Genomic DNA, 21025 nt, shown 5'->3' with positions numbered 1-21025 from the left:
ATCCTCCTCCTCATCTCTCTGGGATTCTTCCCCCTCGCTCTCTGTCTCCTCCCCCATCTGCTCTTCTCTCCCTGAAACCCTGACAGCCATGCTGGTATTTGATTGCCTCAAAAGAGACAGGAAATATCCAAGTACCCGTAAATGTACAACTTGAGCAACAGGAAGAAAAAAACCTGGATACAAGAACTTTCATACTGAAAGCGAAACTTCTAATAGCTTTGAAATTTGAGCTCCTTACACTATGTTGGGCCCTTAAAGAAAGCTAAGACTTCAGGCATGGTAGTACAGGTCCAAGAGCATTTTGCCATGCATGGCTTTCTAAATATTCTTCCTGGTTAGCAAACTCTGCTGCTTTAAAAAAAGGTCTTGTATATTGTTACTGCACCAATTGCTGTATTTGCCAGAAAGATCCAGTTTATCAACTGCCAGTAAGCAAGAACCAGATTTCACACAGATGAGGAAGATCTCTTGAGTAGGACCCTGGCAGAGATACATGCCCGACTGGCATGTTCTCTCCCTCCTGGTCAATCGTTCGGGAGCTTCAAAAGCTTTCTTCAGCCCGAACATCACAGCGACCGATGCTAACAGACATTGGCACACTTAGGGATCTGCAGAGTCTTCGCAGCTTGCGTAACAGAACCCCAGCAACTCAGCATTTTGGCTAATCTACTTTATTTACATATAAACACACACGGAGCACTGCAACATGGCTCCCTCTCTCTCTAGCATCAGACAGCAAAGAAAAAAAAATAAAGGGCAATAGTCCCACTTCACGGAACACAGTAACACAAACATCCTGTTTCTGTCACTTCCTACTCTGTGGAGTCTAAACATATACAGTGGTGCCTCACAAGACGAAAAGAATCCGTTCCGCGATTCTCTTCGTCTAGCGGTTTTTTCGTCTTGCGAAGCAAGCCCATTGACAGCTTAGCGGATTAGCGCTACAGCGGTCTAGCGGCTTCTAGCGATCAGCTGTTAAGCGGCTTATCAGCGGATCAGCTGTTAAGCGGCGTGGCGGTTTAGGAAAAGGGGGGGAGCGAGGAAAAACCGCGAGGACTCGCAAGATTTTTTCGTCTTGTGAAGCAACCCCATAGGGAAATTCGTTTTGCGAAGCGCTTCCAAAACGGAAAACCCTTTCGTCTAGTGGGTTTTCCGTCTTGCGAGGCATTCGTCTTGCGGGGCACCACTGTACCATCATGTGAAAGACAACAATTCCATGACTGCAATCATGGAGCAGGAATTCTAACAGTTTCCACCTCAAGCCTGAAGATAATGATGAGTGCCAGGTGAGCCTCCCTGGATACAGCATTCCACAGGAGCAGAGACACTACAGAAAAGGCTGGTTCTTGAGCTGCAACCCTCCATACCTCCTGTGGAACGGCAACACGAAGAAGGACGTCAGGTGACAATCGCAGGTCCAAGTAGGATCATATGTGGAGAGGCAGTCAGAGGCATGGGGGGGCGTGTTACCATGGCAATTGTCCCAGGTACAAATTTTTTTAGAGTTGCACCTCTACAGTTGCTGCCTTGACTGGACGCGCTGTCCGTCCAATGTACCTTACCTGAACAGGAGCTGGGAGAAGATGGGCCCTTGCATCTCTTGGCCATACAGGGGAGGCAGGCAGACAGCAGGGCTTGCGGCTGTATCCCAGCCCAAGGAGATGCACACATGTGCCCCACTGCTGCTCCACAGATCTGTCCAGCAGCAGCACTGCATGGACTCTTCGGTTAAGGGGTGCAATAGTTGCCTTAAGGCAGCCTTTCTCAACCTTGGGCCCCCAGAAGTTTTTGGCCTACAACTCCCATGATCCCTAGCTAACAGGACCAGTGGTCAGGGATGATGGGAGTTGTAGTCTCAAAACATCTGAGGACCCAAGGTTGAGAAACACTGCCTTAAGGCAGGTATAGGCAAACTCGGCCCTCCAGATGTTTTGGGACTACAACTCCCATGATCCCTAGCTAACAGGACAAGTGTTCAGGGGTGATGGGAATTGTAGTCTCAAAACATCTGGAGGGCCGAGTTTGCCTATGCTTGCCTTAAGGGATGCAAAGCTTGCCTTGCCCTGGCAACCCACACTTCACTACTGCAGGCGGTCCTCAGGGAATTAGGGTCCTGAGCCACATGGGGTGGTGGATGAGATGGGCTTTGGACCCGATCCAGCCGCCTTCTCCTCCTACTCTTCCTTTTTATTTATAATAATATTTATTAAAATTTTGTTTAAGCAATAAAAGACATACATAGTAACATAGTATTTTCCAATATCCACATTTCATTCTCATCATTGGACTTCCTCACAACTCTTGTTCCTGCATTCCAAACTCTTAAATTTTGCCAGCAAATTATTAACTTCTCCTCCTACTCTTCCTTCCCCTCTCAGATTAACATTTCTGTGTTGTCCTATAGTTTAGACATTTTAGTGCCCTCCAGATGTTTTGGGACTACAACTCCCATCCATCCCTGACCACTGGTCCTGTTAGCTAGGGATGATGGGAGTTGTAGTCCCAAAACATTTGGAGGGCTCGGGTTTGTCTGTGCCTGTCTTAGTGCTTGTCTCATCGTTGCATTTTGTGGGCCGGGAGGGGAGCACCCAAACAATAAAAGGTTGAAAGCAAATGGGAAGAAAGCAGCGTATTTAGCCAGATGTGACCACACATTCAAACACCCTACCTCATCCATCAGAAACGACACTAGCATAATTCAATACAAAAGACACACACACACACACACACACACACAAAATGGAAACCAGTAGAGAGAGCCAGCCGCTTCTTACCTCAGCACATTTTCCTTTTGACTTTTGCATCCAGGGATGGATACAATACTTCACACTGATGCAGCAATTCAGAGCGCCAGGATTGCTTCACAAACATTGTTGTAAGCCGTACAGAGATCCTGTGACACAGAACAGTATGATCAACCCCCTATTGCAAAAGTGTGGAAACTTGAGGGCGAGGCCAAATGTTAACCTATTGCACTGCCTTCTAAGCAGACATCTGCAGGACTGAGTTGTTAAAATACTTGCTGACCAATAGAAGAAGAAAAAAAGCAGTATTTTCCAGCACTTTGAAGACTACAGCAGCATCTGTATTAATCATAAAATAGCAGATTTATTGTGGCGAGAGGCTTTTGGAGACAAGTGTGTCATTAGAAGCATGAGGCATCACCCTCATCTAACAGAGGGCGAGGTCTTGGCAGAGCTGTCACTCAATTAAAGAAATCTTAAATGAATCTGATTAGTTTAAACTGATTAACAAGTGCAGTCCTGACCGTGTCTGCTCACAATTAAATCCCAGAGTTTGGTATTTAGCCTACTCTTGGGAAAGCGGGGCTAGGAATGCAACCTAATTATGCATGTATGCATGCAGATTACAGAAATATCTGTTGATACAAGATTTCTGCTTTTATCACACTGTTTTATGTTTATGCTTTTGTATGGTGCTTTGATATTTTAAATATGCCTATGTTAGGCCAATCGGTGTTAAAGAAGGATAGAACATTTTTTATGTATGCCACAATTAAGTAGTGGGTTGACATAGCAGCCGGCACAGCGATTTCTTCAAGTAGCTCTTTATTTTGTAAGCTGGAATAGAACTGACACCAAACAGCTCAGCCGGCCTGCTTTTATAGGCAGCCGGCTGTCAACATTGTAACAACAACAGCCCAGAGTTCCCGCCTAAAATAACTGATGCGGACCTGAGTGAAAACTATCTACAGACCTGAGTGAAAACTATATACAGTATCCCCCTGTTGGCCCAGGGTGAAACTACACTACATAACACCCCTCCCCACCGAGATAAGGCGTTAGTTACAATCGTAATGGTTTCCTTATATACAGCACTATGCGTAATGGTTCAATTAGGCACAAAAGCATATCGGTTACATTTCCCATACTTAGACCAACAGTGATACATGTCCAACAACATAGTCCTTTAAATAAGTTGGGCGCTTGGAAACTCTGCCAGACCGCCGGGGACTGGTAGCCAAGTCCGGAGGGCCACACAGTTCTCGCTGAGGCTGTGGTGCGACCCTAGGTGGCGTTGGAACCAACTCCCCTGGATCCGCTGCTGTGGGTGGAGCCTCCGCAAGTGGAGTGGTCTGAGTCTGTTCTGAAGCGGCTTGGTTTGGCTCCACGCTGGCAGTTTGCGAGGGAGGTGTAGGTGGGGCCTCGCCATCTGTACGTGTCTCTTCTGGAGCCGCAAGCGCAGTTGGGGGCACCTCGGTAGTGTCCAAGTCCCCAACCCTGCGCCTAAGCTGGTCTATGTGCCGTCGCCACAAGCGTCCGTCTTCGAGTGCCACCTGGTACGAGCGAGGTCCAGTGACTCCCACTACTGTGGCTGGCACCCAAGGAATGTCCCCCACATAGTTCCGGGCAAAGACCTGGTTTCCTGGGACAAATGACCGTGGCGCGTTGGCACAGCCTGGTGGTTCAGCCACGGCAAAGTCCGGGTGTAGCCGGTCGAGCGGTGACCTGAGGCGGCGGCCCATAAGCAGTTCAGCAGGACTCCTCCCTGTGGCCGCATGAGGGGTGATGTGTTGCACGAACAAGTATTCGGCAACCCGCTCATGCCAGTCTCCCCGGTCCAGGCGCGCCAGTGCCTCTTTTGCCGAGCGCACCATTCTTTCCGCTTGCCCGTTGCTGGATGGATGAAAGGGTGCCGTTAGGGCATGGCGGATGCCCAGTCCCAAAAGATACCGCTCAAACGTGCCTGACGTGAACTGCGGTCCGTTGTCAGAGACAAGGACATCAGGACACCCATGCGTTGCAAACAGGCCTCGCAGCACCCGGATGACAGCTTCGGTAGTGGTGGAGGGCATCAGGGCGACCTCCAGCCATTTGGAATAGGCGTCCACCACTACCATGAAGGTCCGGCCGTGAAAGGGGCCAGCCAGATCGATGTGCACCCTCGACCAGGGTGTCTTTGGCGTCTCCCAGGTGTGTCCCTTAGCTGCCGGTGGTGCAGGCCTCGACTCTTGGCACGCTTGACAGGCGGACACCCAGGCAGTGATGGCATCGTCCATATTAGGCCACCAGACGTAACACCGAGCCAACGCCTTCATTTTGACAATTCCCGGGTGGCCAACGTGCAGAGCCTCCAGGACGCGCTGACGGAGTCCCTGGGGAATCACGACGCGGTCTCCCCACAGCAGACAGCCGCGATGAGCTGAGAGTTCATGTTGTCTGGTTGCGAATGGCTGGAACTCTGATGCAAAAGGCCCTTGTGGCCACCCCCTCCACACCCAGTTGAGCACCCGGCTGATGGTGCGATCCTGGGCAGACGCGGAGGCCACAGTGGCAGCCGATACAGGCGCTGCTGGAAGATCCTCAATCAGAAGGAGCGATGAAGCTGGAGCCGGGTCTTCCACAAATGCTGGAAGAGGGCAACGGCTGAGGGCGTTGGCATGGCCCATCGATTTCCCCGGGCGATGGATGAGCCGGTAGTGGTAGGCAGCCAGGAAAACAGTCCATCGCAGCATGCGTGGCGAGAGGACCGGTGGAGTTGGACGATCACCAGCGAAGAGGCCCAGGAGTGGCTTGTGGTCAGTGATGAGGTCAAAAGTCCTGCCATAGAGGTATTCATGGAACCTCTTCACTCCAGCCACAAGTGCCAATGCCTCCTTGTCGAGCTGGCTGTAATTCCGTTCCGTCGGAGATAGTGTCCTGGAAAAGTAGGCGAGCGGTGCTTCTCTTCCATCTGGAAAACGGTGACTAAGGACAGCACCGATGCCAAAAGGTGAGGCGTCGCAGGCAAGGACCAGCGGCCTGGATTCACTGTACTGTACCAGCACACTGTCTGAAGAAAGGAGAGCCTTGACCGCGTTGAAGGCCGCCGTCTCCCGATGACCCCAGGCCCAAGGCGTCTTAGTGCTAAGGAGTCGGTGAAGAGGCTCAGCCACTGTGGCTTTGTGGGGCAGGAACATGTTATAAAAGTTCAGCAGCCCCAGGAATGCCTGCAACTCCGTTTTGTTCTTTGGGGTGGGGGCCTGCTGGATAGCGCGGATCTTGGATGTGGTTGGGTGAAGGCCGGAGGCATCGATAAGATAGCCCAGGAACTCTACCTGTGGAACGGCGATCTGGCACTTCTCCCTCTTTACCTTGAGCCCGGCCTCTTGGAACCTGGTCAGCACGGCACGGAGGCGCTCGAACAGCTGCTGGTGTGAGTCTGCAGACACCAAGACGTCATCAAAATATGGTACCACGCCCGGAAGCCCTTGCAGGAGACGCTCCATAAGGCTTTGGAAGATGCCAGGAGCCACACTCACCCCGAACTGCAACCGGCGGCAACGGAATGCCCCCCGGTGGGTGACGATCGTCTGGGCTTCAGCAGTGGCATCATCGACTGGCAGTTGTTGATATGCTTGGGCAAGGTCCAGCTTAGCGAAGACCTTACCCTCACCCAGGGAATGCAGCAGGTGTTGGACAACAGGAACCGGATAAGCGTGCTGCTGAAGTGCCTTGTTGATCGTGCACTTGTAGTCAGCGCAGATTCTCACCGACCCATCTGGCTTGACAGGCGTGACGATGGGGGTTTCCCACTTGGCGTGGTCAACCGGCTCCAAAACTCCTTGGGCGATCAGTTTGTCCAGTTGTTCGTCCACCTTAGCCTTGAGAGCAAAGGGAACCCGGCGTGGCTTTAGCTTGATGGGTGCAACTTGTGGATCAAGGCTAAAGGAGATGGGCGTACCTGTATATTGCCCCAAGGTGCCGTCAAAAACCTCGGCAAAGTCTTTGACCAGACCCTCAGTCTCTGCGTTAGAGATGCAGTTGATGCCGGTGACTTCCAGGCCGAGGGCATCAAACCAGTCTAGCCTAGGAGGCTTGGCCGCTGACCTTCGACCACCACCAACCGGAGCAGGCCCGAAAAATCCTTGAAGGCGATCTGGAACCGGCCAACGCCTACCACGGGAATGTCGTTTCCCTGGTAGTCTCTCAGGTGTACGCGGTGAGAGTCGAGTTGCCTTTTGGACACTCTGGGTACCAGTCTTTTGATGGTGCTCCATGACACGATGGACAGGGCAGACCCGGTGTCGATCTCCATGTCACATGGAGCTCCTTCAATGAGCACTGTGACGTTCAGCTTGCGTCGCGTAGGCGAGTCGGTTTGGCCAATCGTGGTTCCAGACGGGCAGCGGCAGTTGGTGAGAGCGAAACAACTTTCATTGGCAGACTGGAGTGAAGACTTGGACTTGCGAGTCGATGAAGGGGGGGGTGTCAGACGGAGCCGATTGGCAGACCTTAGCGATGTGGCCCCTTCTGGAACACTTCCTACAGATGGCGTCTCTGAATCGACACTTGGCACGGGAATGGTTGCCTCCGCAGCCGGCACATTCCGGTTGGCCCTTGGACTTCTGTTGGAACTTCCTGCGCTCCCGCTTTGTCTGGTGCACGTCATCGTCTTCACTGGAGACCTCATCACTGCTGGCCTCTTCATGATGCACCGGAACTGGCTCCCTAGCAAGACGCGGGCTGCTGGACTTGCGGATCTCCTGGGCGGAGCGTTCAGCAGCTTCTGAGGCCACAGCCTCCTCAATGGCTTTCTGTAGCGTGAGGTCTGGCTTGGCTAGGAGACGCCGTTGCAGATGGATGTCCCGGACCACGCAGACGATTCGATCCATCAGGGCATCGTCTAAGTCTCGGAACTCACAGTGCATTGCAGCCTGTCGCAGGGCGGTGGTGTAGTTGTTGATTGACTCCCCCTCTGCCTGGTTCCGGTGGTAGAACGCATGGCGGGCAGCAATCTTGGACGGCTTTGGTGCGTAGTGGTTGCGGAGCTTCTCTTGGATCGTGTCCCATGGTGTTGCCTGGACTGCTTCAGGCGCAACCAATGCTCGGGCCGTCTCAAACACCTCAGGCCCACAGAGGCTGAGGAATAGGCCCCGCTTCCGATCCTTTGATACTGCTGTCAGCTCGTTGGCTTGGAGGTAGCAGTCGAACCGAGCGAGGTAGGAGTCCCATGATTCAGAGGCTGGCGCAAACGGCAGTAGAGGCACAAGTGAAGCCATGATTCCGATGCCGGCGTGAAGGGCGATGGATGGAACACAGTGCTCTAGCCAGAACAGTCAGCTCTGAATTGGTTCTGCCCAGTGATTTCGCTCAGTGATTTTGCTCTGTGATTCAGCTCAGTGATTCAGCTCAGTTCAGAGGCTGGCCGCATCTGGCTGTGCTCTGATGTCCATCCATCCCATCCTCGTCGCCAGAATTAAGTAGTGGGTTGACATAGCAGCCGGCACAGCGATTTCTTCAAGTAGCTCTTTATTTTGTAAGCTGGAATAGAACTGACACCAAACAGCTCAGCCGGCCTGCTTTTATAGGCAGCCGGCTGTCAACATTGTAACAACAACAGCCCAGAGTTCCCGCCTAAAATAACTGATGCGGACCTGAGTGAAAACTATCTACAGACCTGAGTGAAAACTATATACAGTATCCCCCTGTTGGCCCAGGGTGAAACTACACTACATAACACCCACAACAGCAGCAAGAATACTTATCGCAAAGTATTGGAAGACACAAGAATTACCCACCGTGGAAGAATGGCAGATGAAGGTTATAGACTATATGGGACTGGCAGAAATGACCGGCAGAATCCGTGACCAGGGAAAAGAGACGGCGGAAGAAATTTAAGGACTATCTTAAGAAACATTGTAAGATTATTGAATGTTAGAATGATATTGATTTAGAAATTAAGGGGTTTCTAGCTGTAATGATAGGGACGCAGGTGGCGCTGTGGGTTAAAGCCTCAGCGCCTAGGACTTGGCGATCGAAAGGTTGGCGGTTCGAATCCCTGCGGCGGGGTGCGCTCCCGCTGCTCGGTCCCAGCGCCTGCCAACCTAGCAGTTCGAAAGCACCTCCGGGTGCAAGTAGATAAATAGGGACCGCTTACCAGCGGGAAGGTAAACAGCGTTTCCGTGTGCGGCTCTGGCTCACCAGAGCAGCGATGTCACGCTGGCCACGTGACCCGGAAGTGTCTCCGGACAGCGCTGGCCCCTGGCCTCTTAAGTGAGATGGGCGCACAACCCCAGAGTCTGTCAAGACTGGCCCGGACGGGCAGGGGTACCTTTACCTTTACCTTTAGCTGTAATGATTAGGTAATTAAGAAAAGAAAGATTAAAAATTAAACAGAAATTAGGGGAAGGATTTGCTGAATTGGCTTGATTAGAGATTGGAATACAGAGAGGGGAGGTATGAGGAGGTCGGGAAAGTAAGTTATACGACTATAAGGGATCGAAATTATACTTGTTATTTGTTTTGTATGTACGTTTATTTTATTGTTATCTTGTTTTCTTTTTCTTTTTTTCTTTTTGTTTCTATGTTATATAATTTCTTGAAAACTTTAATAAATATTAAAAAAAAGATATTTTAAATATGCAGCAGTTTAGAAATGCTTTGCGTATATATTAAGATCGGGGGCAGAAAGTATTGTGCATCATGGCAGGTGTGGTCTTAAAAGACCGAACACTGAGATTATCTGCAGGAGCGCCTCTGGTCATTTTCCAAGTTGATGAGGCTCATTTCACAACAAGCAACAAAGCCTTTGATGTCATCAGGCAAGTCTTGTAGAACTCTCTGCCACTGGTGCTTCAACAGGCACCATCTGTTCCTCCTTTTAACCACTTGAAAACCTATCTATTCAGCCAGCCTATATATGTAATTAAGAATACAGTCATACCTCGGGTAACACACCCTTCAGGTTGTGTGTTTTTGGGTTGCACACTGCACTGAACTCAGAAGTACCGGAACGGGTTACTTCTGGGTTTCAGTGCTCACGCATGCACAGAAGCGCCAAGTCACGCTTTGCGCTTGCGCAGAAGTGCCGAATCGCAACCCACTCGTGCACAGACGCAGCACTGCGTGATGCAAACATGCCTCCCACACGGATCACGTTTGCAACCTGAGTGTCCACTGTACTATATTGCCACAATGGATAATTGTTGTGTCCTTAATTTTTTGTATGGTTTTATGTATTTTTGTCATAAACTGCATTGATTTTTTTTTAATGAAATAAGGGCATATACAGTTATTTCTCGGGTTGAATGTGCTTCGGGTTGAGCGCGTTCGAGTTGCGTGTTACTTCCAGGTTTCGCCACTCATACATGTGCAGACGCTCAAAATGATGTCATGCGCATGCTCGGAAGCGGCAAAACGGGACCCACGCACGTGCAGACGCGCCGTCACGGCTTATGTTGCGTTCAGGATGCGAACAGGGCTCCGGAACGGATCCCGTTCATATCCTGAGGTACCACTGTATATATACACGTATAGCCTTTGTTTCACTGCTAAAAGCAATCTCAATCACTAGAAGATATCAACTTTAGTCTCTATGTGTGTCAGAGAAAGAGGGAGGTCCCAGATGACTTCCGCATTGTATTATTTGGGTATATCAAAGAAATAGTAATAAAGAAAGATCAGGAAAGGGCAATTCATTTACTTACAGTAGGCAGTTCGAATGGCCATAGCATAGGCATGAATAAAGCTTCATCCAAATAATTATGGAAACTCTTGTTTGTTAAGTGTGCTGAGAGATCTTAAGAGAACCCTATTCCCTTCAGAGAGCTATAATTTCCAGAGTTGTGAAGAGGGATTGAATGTTGAACCACGCTTGGGAATTATAGCTCAGTGAGGGGAATTTAGGAGTACTCCTAACAACTCTCCACAGACCCTTAACACACCACAGCTCCCAGAATTCTTTGGGGGAAGCCATGACTGTTTAAATTGGCATTATAATACTATAAATATATGGTGCTGATGTGGTCTAACGCTGCTACCACCCTGGGAAGCTGGGAAGCTGCTGCAAATGAGTAATAAATAAAAGTCTTTGTAAATGAAGCCTTCACAAGCTCTGAAGTTCTCACACACCCTATGGGAAGATGTTGGGCGTTGCCACCTTCTTCATCCAAAAAGGGCATTGCAAACTAGATTTGTCCGATAAGAGATGCTCCTGCAATTTAAGGCGGTGCAAGAGTTCACAAGTCCCGATTTTCCCTTCAGGGGGAGGAAGTAATGACTTGCATTGGCTAGGAGGAAAAGCAAGTCTGAGAGCCAGAAGCAAAAACAGGAATTACCTTAATGAGCCTTTTGAACTAGACAAAAGGAAACATTGCAGAATCATTCCAGAAGGCAGTCGCTTTATGCCTTCCCTAGGCTTTTTGCTACATTTCTCTCCTTGTTTTAGGGGAGGAATTAAAAACCTTTTCACAGAGCTAATTAATTCTCCTCTCTACCTATTTTTATTTCAGACCTGCCTGGAACTGACTTTGCACGGGCAACAAAACAGTAGAGGATTTACAATTCTGTGCAAAGTAGTATTTTCCAAATTTCATGGACCTAATGGTTTGTTGATGAGATGGAAGAATAGCAGTTTTCTGGACGCAGAGAATACTGGTGCTACGATAGATTGAACGCAACTCCCTCTCACACACAGAAGTATGGAAGATATGTGTTACAAAGGCACACTTTCCCAGACTACAGTGGATGCTCGGGTTGCGAACATGATCCATGCGGGAAGCATGTTCGCAACCCACAGCTCCACTTGTGCGCACATGCAGGTTGCGATTCGGTGCTTCTGCACACATGCAAAGCGCCAAAACGCAGAAGTAACCCATTCCGGTACTTCCGGATTCGGCGCGGTGCGCAACCCGAAGCATCTGTAACCCGAGGTATGACTGTACCTTAAAACCTGCTTGCTCTCACTGCTAACCATTGAATATCATTTCCCCCTCCCCACCAAATGCAGAAAATGTTCACAGCTCAGGGGAGGGCCATAGCCCAGTGGCAGATCATCCACTTCGCATGCAAAAAGCTCCTAGGCTCAGTCCTGGGCATCTCCAGGCAAGGTTGGAAAAGACCAGAGAGCTGCTGCAGGTCAGTGTTGTAGACAATACTAACCTCGGTGGTATGACTTGGTAGGAGGCTGCTTCCTATGCTCCACAGGCTTGGGTTCTCACAAAGACAAGGGCTGATGGCGGGCGGGTGTGGAGGACTCCCTGGGCTTGAATGGGGTAACTGTTCCCCTGAAGGACCAGGTGCGCAGCCTGGGAGTCATTTTGGACTTACAGTTGTCCATGGAGGCGCAGGTCAATTCTGTGTCCAGGGCAGGTGTTTACCAGCTCCACCTGGTACGCAGGCTGAGACCCTACCTGCCCGCAGACTATCTTGCCAGAGTGGTGCATGCTCTGGTTATCTCCCGCTTGGACTACTGCAATGTGCTCTATGTGGGTCTACCTTTGAAGGTGACCCGGAAATGACAACTAATCCATAATGTGGCAGCCAGACTGGTGACTGGGAGTGGCCGCCAAGACCATATAACATTGGTCCTGAAAGACCTACATTGGCTCCCAGTACTTTTCTGAGCACAATTCAAAGTGTTAGTGCTGACCTTTAAAGCCATAAACGGCCTCGGCCCAGTATACCTGAAGGAGCGTCTCCACCCACATCGTTCAACCCGGACACTGAGGTCCAGCTCTGAGGGCCTTCTAGCAGTTCCCTCACTGTGAGGGATATATATATATAATGTATTATTAAATTTTGTTTTACGATTTCAAATAAACATTTTACTGTACATACATATCAGTGACTCTCCTTCTCTTTCCATGGTTCATTTTGCATCTCTTCCATCCCTACATATTTTACAAAAACTATTCCAATTGGTTTGCATCCGTCAAAGATTACTTACACTGTTGAACTTATCTTAATGTTGCCAGCATTTTGAGCTGTACACAGCTATTTTCCATATACAGTGGTACCTCGCAAGACGAAATTAATTCGTTCTGCGAGTTTTTTCGTCTTGCGAAGCACGGATTACCAAAGTCTTCAAAAACCTCAAAAAAGGCTACCACACCACGTGATATGAGTTGCTCCTCGAAGTCAAGTCGCAACTGCACCTCTTCAAGCAATGCACCCTGGGTATTAACGGTTTTAAGAAAAAGGAAACAAACTTGCAAGACGTCTTGCGAAGCAAGCCCATAGGGAAATTCGTCTTGCGAAGCAACACAAAAAACAAAAAACTCTTTCGTCTTGCGAGTTTTTCGTCTTACAAGGCATTCGTCTTACGAGGTACCACTGTATTCAATAAATGTTTTCCAATCTTCTTTAAACATGTGTTCTTCTTGCTCTCTTATTCCATATGTTAAGTCTGCAAGTTGTGCATATTCTGTCAATTTAAGTTGCCAATCTTCTTTAGTTGGGACCTTGCTCACTTTCCATTTCTGGGCTAACAAAACGCAGGCTGCAGTTGTTGCATACCTAAATAAATAACCTTTTCTGACACCTGAGGATTTCAGTCTGAGTTACCCCCAACAGAAAGGACTCTGGTTTTTTTTAGAAAATACTAGAAACCTATAAGCCAAAATGGTTGAGCTTGATTTCAAGGGAGATTTTGGTGAATGTAACAGAAACCTGGAGAGACTTGGTGGGGTATGTTTATTTCCAGATACAAATCCTAGAGGAAGAGACAGAGAAGGGCATGCCGGAGGTACGGTATATTGCTATGCAAGTCAAAGAGTACACAGTCCACCATGCTGTGCTGAACTTGATAGCACTGTATTCACCATACCCAATTGGTTCAGCATCTTGCATCAGGTCTTGGGTGCCACTTAAGATCAAGCCCAGATTTGTTTCCCCTATCATCTATCCCAAGGCACCGCTTCCTGATGTATATTACGCTATAGGAGGCTTAGTTTTGGTCAGAATCGAGTATACACTTCCAGAATTAATGCTAAACACATTACTTATGGGAAATGAGCTGCCATAGCTCAAGGAGGCCATGAAAATTTGTGTCCAGGAATTTTTAGATGTTGTCTACCCATGTACTGGGACGCGGGTGGCACTGTGCGTTAAACCACAGAGCCTAGGACTTGCTGATCAGAAGATCGGCGGTTGGAATCCCCACAATGGGGTGAGCTCCTGTTGCTCGGTCCCTGCTCCTGCCAACCTAGCAGTTCAAAAGCACGTCAAAGTGCAAGTAGATAAGTAGGTACCGCTTCAGCGGGAAGGTAAACGGTGTTTCCGTGTGCTGCTCTGGTTCGCCAGAAGCGGCTTAGTCATGCTGGCCACATGATCTGGAAGCTGTACACCGGCTCCGTCGGCCAGTAAAGCGAGATGAGTGCCAAAACCCCAGAATCGGCCACGACTGGACCTAATGGTCGGGGTCCCTTTACCTTTTACCCATGTACTATCCAAAACCAAAGGAGTGCATTAGTTGCCAATGATGTTTTTTTCAGTTCTCCTACACCACTAATGGGTTCATGGGTGTACTGAGATTTGCAACCAGGGACTTCCTGGTTCATAGCTCTTTCTCTCTCTCTCTTGCTTATAGCAGCTTGAGGAACATTTGTTGGGCTTAGGAGAGGACTCTGAGCATCATCTGCCCCCAATATTGGCTTTTGTTCAGGGGAGCAGAGGCAGGAGCCAAAAGGTACCATTGTTGAATGCCAGCACCAGACCTGGTATCCTGGATCCATTACTATTGAGGGCAATATTACTAGGGTTGCCTTATATTTGGATTTTCCATTGATTTCCTTTAAAAGCACAATAGTTTTGTGGTTTGCCTAGAAAAAAAAAGCTCAACAACTTTCAGGGTGTCCTGGTTTTACTTTCTGAAATATGGCAACCCTACCTATACTTCTGGCCTTGTTGATGTGAACCGCTTAGAGCAGGCATAGGGAAACTCGGCCCTCCAGATGTTCTGGGACTACAATTCCTATCATCCCTGACCACTGCTCCTGATAGCTAGGGATGATGGGAGTTGTAGGCCAAAAACATCTGGAAGGCCGAGTCTGTCTATGCTTGGCTTAGAGACAGTTATGGCTAAAAAGCAGTATAAAAATACTGATCCAAATGGTTTCTCCCAGATTGCAGGATACATTTAGAAAGTGTGGGGAGGGAGGGAGTGAATCTCCAGGAGTTGGTAACACAATGATCTAATCTGCATGCGTACATCAGTTTGAATGTGAATTCCTCGCAAATTTCATAAAATAAATGACACTGGAAAGGCAGACAAGAAAGATACAAGTGTAGCAAAAAAAGTCTTTAAATATTTTAATTGAGATCATTTACGCTACACCCACAAATCTAAAAGCAAAGTTTGATAGCTATTTTTCCACTGCAGCTTTCCTAAAACAGATGAATAAACTTCAACCCCTTCCCCACTCTCTTTTTAAAATTTATTCCCCTCTCTGACAAAAGGCCGTGTAACAGCGTTTCCAGATTCTGTACAGAAAACGGCAAACATTCTCCAGCATGCGAGCGCACGATTTCCCCCAGATGCTCCCAGGTTTGGTTCACTTGAAAAATGAAAACTCGGAAGCAGCAGAAGGCCCACATTTAGGACTGAGATGCAGTTACAACTTAGTTTGTAAATCGTTAACAGACACTGCGTGGTACAGTAGGCTACAATGGTTCTACTTCGCTGCACAAAGATCTGCTAATATACTGGAGTTTTCCTGCTTCATAAAGAAAAGCACTGCTTTTTCTTTTTTTCTTTTGCAAGGCTTAAGAAAGCATCAAGGCGCCAATATGCCATTAAATAACAGAGATGGAGGAGACAATAGACAGTAGTGCACTTGAAAACAAGATTGCCACATTCAAGAAAACGCTCAGTCCCAAATACAATCAAACTGCAGCCCTCACCGTAAAAGGTGCAATGCCCACTACTGTATGTGCAAAATCAAGTCAGTTTTGGCAAACTGTGTACACACTTGTGGGGCTGTCCTATGTGCTGCTGAAGGGCACGTCACTACATCCAGGCACCCCAAGCCGCATGGGAGACAGTAAAGCTTGGGTACAATCAGAAATGTTCAGCGTTCGATGCAAACAATCTACAGCAAAAGTGTTTCGCTTTGGAAGGTCGACCATGGCTTCTTACATTCTACCTTTCTCAAGAGCATCCAACAGAATAATGAAGATATGAGAGATATTGGCTGGAGGTAAGGGTAGCAGGGGTAGCTATAGGTTTCCACCTGGCTCATGCTCTGGCGAGTAGGATTACGTAAAAGGCTTTGCGTTTTGAAGGTTGCACAAGCTCCCAAATTTAAGAGGAGGACTGGCACCAGCAGTTTGGGAAGCCTCGAGCAAAGCTTTCAGCAGGCATCCCTTTTCTCTGTTTTCACAGTAACTCACTGAGCCCATAACTCATATCACCCATGGTCACAAGTGGAATAAGTGATCGGCTCCATCATTGCTGAAGTCTTTCCTTCTTCCACGGTCCCAGGAACCCAATGTGAGACCTTGCCTTCCCCCTCTGCTATCCTGATCTCCCTCTGGCAAAGTACAGTTGGTGACGCAGTGAATTTGGCGAGTTCTCCATCAACATTCGGGTCTGGGCATTTGTGCAACCTCACACAATTTCAAGTGTTAGCCACACCAGCAGGGATGCATCCAAGCTGATACAACCATAGCAAAGCAACGTGGGCCAAATTTAAAGCTCTTGAGCATTTCTGCTAAGCACATTAATTATGGTGGCGGGTTATATGTCCTGCAAGGGCACATCACAATGCCAAGTACTTGAAAAGTAAGCAGCTACCCGGGCCTCTTACTTTGGAACAGCAGAGGTTCAGAGAACCACGTGGTAGAAGAATATGGATTGATCCAACAAGGGAACGAGTTGTTTCCGAAATGTGTGCTAATTTCAAAAATCAAGGTAGCAGAGTCTTCTTGAATGCCAGGATGAAGCCGTAACTTCAAAACATTTAAAGAGGGGGACCTGACAAAGTGGAAATCGGAACAGGAACACATCTGCAACATGACAAGAATCTGACACCTATCAATCACAGCAAGCTCACCAATTTCTTCAGATGCAAGCATTCAAGGAGGGAGGTGTACAGCTAGACAGTTAGGAACTTGACTACTCAAAAATAGCTTTTCTCTGTTTTCACGGTAACTCACCGAGCCCATAACTCATATCATCCATCAGAAATAGGTTGAAGATTTGGGGTGGTATTAAGCTATGCTTTACTCAAGAGCAGACCTATTGAAATTAATGGTCTTAACTTGGCCGTGTTCATTCATTTCAGTGGGCCTACTCTGAGCAAATATAGCTGAATATCATTCTTGGTACAGTAGTGAACTTGAGGGAAAAAATTATCAGTAGCATAATTTCATGTCACCCGTTGCAACAGCATCAAAGAAAGAAAGGAAGAAAATGCAGCTTTACTGCTTTAGCTGGGTGAGAAATACTCACTTCCAAAAACAAGCAGCCAAGCAGATTTTGGTGTCCTCACACCAATTTTTAACCAACACCTATGTATATATACAGAAAAATAAAAATGGGAGAGGGGATTTATGACAGGTCCAATCATTAGGAACTTTGATTCTGTGAAGGCTTTTTGGAATACATCTGGAAGAATTCCCAACCATCTCCCAGGACTACAATTCCCAGAATTCTTTCTAGTGTAGAAATGCACTTGGAAAAGATGCCTTCAGGGGAGTCCCGGGCAATCCCAAGATCCTTTGCCCCAATGAAACTCACATGGGCTTCTTACAACTGGAATCAACATGATTAATGCTTTGGCTGGCAACATTCACCAAACAGTTTCAAAACCAAGCAAACAACATGAAATAATAAAAAATAAAATAAAATAATAATAATATTACAGACTGTATGTACAACTCCCTTTAACCAGATACTTAAAAAAATTAAAAGCACCAAAAGATTAGCTGTTTTCAAACAGTGCAATCGAGATTAAGAACCACACAGTGCCAGCCTTCAAAGATTATGAACGAGCTTTTAACAAATCCTTTAAGAATAAGCACAAAGAAGAAGAAGAAGAAGAAGAAGAAGAAGAAGAAGAAGAAGAAGAAGAAGAAGAAGAAGTAGTGGAGGAGGAGGAGGAATTTCAAAACCAGGCAAATTTGAGAAGGGACTGAAACTGAAACCAGTTCTGGAATTAGGTTTGATCTTTCTTAGGCCTCCAGAAACTGAACTGTTTCTATAAGTAAAAGGCGAAAGATTTATACGATCTGAAGAGAAACCTGTGTCTATAAGGGCTCCAATTCTCCTCCAGTTTATTGCCCAAAACTGAAAGAGACTGGGAGCATAAGGATGATGCCCCATAGATCAGGGCTGAAGCCTAGTGGGGACAGAGCTAGGATGCAACTAGGGCAGGGGCAAGGAACCTATGGCCCTCCAAAGGTTTTTGGGATACAGCTCCCTTCACCCCTGACCACTGGACATGCTGGCTACAGCTAATGGGGCTTGGGGAGTCCCCCTGGAAAGTCACAGGAACCCCCATCCTTGGGGGGGGGGTCTAAAGGAAGAGAACACAAGCTGAAGCTAACAGCAAATGCACTCAAACTGAGCATCCTTTTACCCTGAGATTTTACTCTTTCCCCTGGAAACGCCCGAGGAGGAAGCAAACCACTAACACGGCGCATTTTCAACCAGCTCTGTCCCTTTTACACTGCAATGTGATGCAAAGCCAAGGTAAGGTGTCTACAGGCCTACTTGGCAAAGACTTTGAGGGTGCCCAGCAGCTCTGAGCTCCCCCCTGCGGCTTGGGGGAAGGTAGGACTGCCTTCTCCTTGCACCAACGCAAATAAGAGAAATCCCTGCCTCTCTGCCCAGTGCTCTGTCCATGCCCAAAGATCTGGGATGGAGTGTTCATTGCAAGCACCGACAGGAGCTGTAGCTGGTTAGCCCAGGATGTGCCTGCCCTCTCCAAGAAGGACAGAAATGTGTGCTATTGGGAATGGCAATGCCACTGTCCCTAAGTGCAGGGATTCCTCCCCACCCCCAAGAGACAGAATGGGGGAGATTTGCGAGTCAGGTAACAACCATTGATTGCCTATTCCAGATTTAGAATACCGCCCTCTGGGCAGCGGCAAGTTCTAAGGAGGAACAAGTTGTAACCTCTCCAGGAAGCACTTTGCCAAGCTCAGTAAGCGACAGCGGAACCTGTATTTCAGCACCATAAAAATATTGGTTGGCAATGAACCACTGGTTTCGCCTCTTGTTAGATCCAATCATCTTTTGCATCTGTTGAGGTGGGAGGGAAGCCCTGACAGCAAATGGCTGAGCTGACGCGGCGACGTGTTCAGCTGCCCAGCAAACATTTGGTGTCCTGGTTCTGTGAGGGAAGTGAGAGTTGTCAGTTTGGCTGGGACCCATGGCAAGAGGAGGCAACTATCCAGAGAGGGGGCTTGAGAAATTTCACACCCCTTCAGATGAGGAGGGGCCGTATGAGAGGAGGAGAGGGTTAAGAGATCGGGAGTCTGCAGGAAGTGGGGTGGAAGCAGGCCATAAAAGCATTTCAATACTAGGAGGCAAAACAGCTGTATAGATGGTAGTCAGAAAAAAGCATCTAGGCCACAGCCACCTGAAAAGGGTGGCAAAGATTTTAAGCCACAGGAGGAGCTATAATATATATATATATTCAAACCGCACAGCCAAAAAGCACAGCAACGTTCTCCAAAAGGCTTTGACTCACTCGAGGTTCCACAATAAGACGCGACGGCAGCGGCCACACCAAGCGTTAGTCACCCATTGCCAAAGGATGAGCAGGTGCAAAGACACACACAGCAGAGGAGATGGTTATCTGGAGATCCTGATTCCATGAGCAGGCCTTAGATCCACAGGATCAGAGAAGAGAGCTCAGCCCACACCAAACTGACTGCACGTGCGAGCTAAGCTGAATACAGGCGAGCAGCTGGGAACGGCAAGCCTAGCAGATATTCAGAATCTATCCTATTCAGAATCTATCCCAGACAGCAAACACAGGGGCTTCCCTGTTCAGTTGGGTGGGCTGGAATTCCGTTACTCCACTTGGAAGCTTTTAACTCCGGGGCTTCATGGCCCACAGAGCAAGTCTTAAGATTTCATGGCATTAGGATAAGGCTTTGCAAAGCACACTTGCCATCATGGCTTAACCTCCGTTTTCTTCCTATTAAATAACATATGCAACAATCACGTTCGGGAGATTATGGAGCCATGATTTTGGCATGCTTCTTCCTACATGGGACGCCTGCTGATCTTCAGAGTTGAGATCCTCACCAGCATTCACAAACCCGGTGCGCCCTCCAGAACTATAATTCCTTGGGGGTATGATGGGAGTCCAAAACATCTGGAGGACCCCAGGTTGGTGAAGGCTGGCTTGAGGCAGGTAGATCAGCCGCTCCTGGGAACAAGCAAGAGGACCATCAGTTTGGATGTTTCCTCCGCAGCAGAAACATTCTCTGGGGCTTGTTCAGCTGCCCCGTTGCTTTGGAGCAAGGTTTCCTGCTTGCGCAACAGGAACCTCCCTCCCTGAATCGGATCCCAAGGTTTGGGGAACCTCTAGGAAAGATTCAGGGGGGCATGCAGGAAAGTTCTGCAATGTAAGCTGATAGCCAAAGCTACACTCGAGGAATGATTTGCTTAGCACCTATCCTGTAAGTGCCTGCTGGACCAAGCCAATGGCCCATCTAGTCCCACATCCTGTTTTCACTGGCCAAGCCAATGGCCCATCTAGTCCCACATCCTGTTTTCACTGGCCAAGCCAATGGCCCATCTAGTCCCACATCCTGTTTTCACTGGCCACCCAGGGGCCCGTGGGAGGCCAGCAAGAAGGATTCTGAATGTCACTTGCTTTGGAGAACAGCAGGAAGGGCTGTTAGCCTCACCTCCTACTCGGGGGCTTCCTGGAGGCATCAGACTGTGAGAAAACGGGATGCTGGACTAGGTGGGTCTTTGGTCTTCTCCGCTCATGCGTTTATGCAAAGCTGGCAAGCCATTCTCACTTTCCACATGCAGGACGTAAGAACAAACTCTCCCACAAACACAATGGGCAACCTTCCAAAAACACCGCCCCCCTCAATAGTGTGAAGTGGTACAGTCCTTAAAGGGCTCTACCATACATTTTATCTTGCGCCCATTCAGATATCCAAATTAAGATTTCAGGATGGCATAGGAGGCACTCAAGGAAAGTGGTGGAAAGGAGTCCCTGCCTTTTGCGAGAGATCCTCTCCACGTTTACCGTCTGTGTGCTACAATGACAAGCACGGAAAGATGCTATTTGGATTTGGGATGAAGCTGAAGCGCACTGTCTAGCCCAGGAACA

At 48.3% G+C, this 21025-nt stretch overlaps 2 protein-coding genes across 2 annotated transcripts in view; both read right to left on the bottom strand.

Annotated features, from left to right (window-relative positions):
- LOC309365574 (uncharacterized protein) overlaps nt 1-7010 on the bottom strand; it is an 87616-nt gene extending 80606 nt beyond the window's left edge. Inside the window, exon 1 of the mRNA XM_081903664.1 lies at nt 3911-7010. Within this exon, the coding sequence (XP_081759790.1) occupies nt 3911-7000 (3090 nt within the window). The 5' untranslated portion in view covers nt 7001-7010. The remainder of the gene's footprint in view (nt 1-3910) is intronic.
- The window catches only part of LOC309365793 (L-threonine 3-dehydrogenase, mitochondrial-like), a 209300-nt gene that overhangs the window by 24819 nt on the left and 163456 nt on the right, over nt 1-21025 (bottom strand). The gene's annotated exons all lie outside the window — the stretch shown is intronic.

Source organism: Podarcis melisellensis (assembly GCF_964234715.1).
Source record: "Podarcis melisellensis genome assembly, chromosome: 3".
In the NCBI taxonomy this organism is placed as follows: domain Eukaryota; kingdom Metazoa; phylum Chordata; class Lepidosauria; order Squamata; family Lacertidae; genus Podarcis; species Podarcis melisellensis.
The sequence above is the reverse complement of the archived record's forward strand: the minus strand, read 5'-3'. Positions and strand labels throughout refer to the sequence as shown.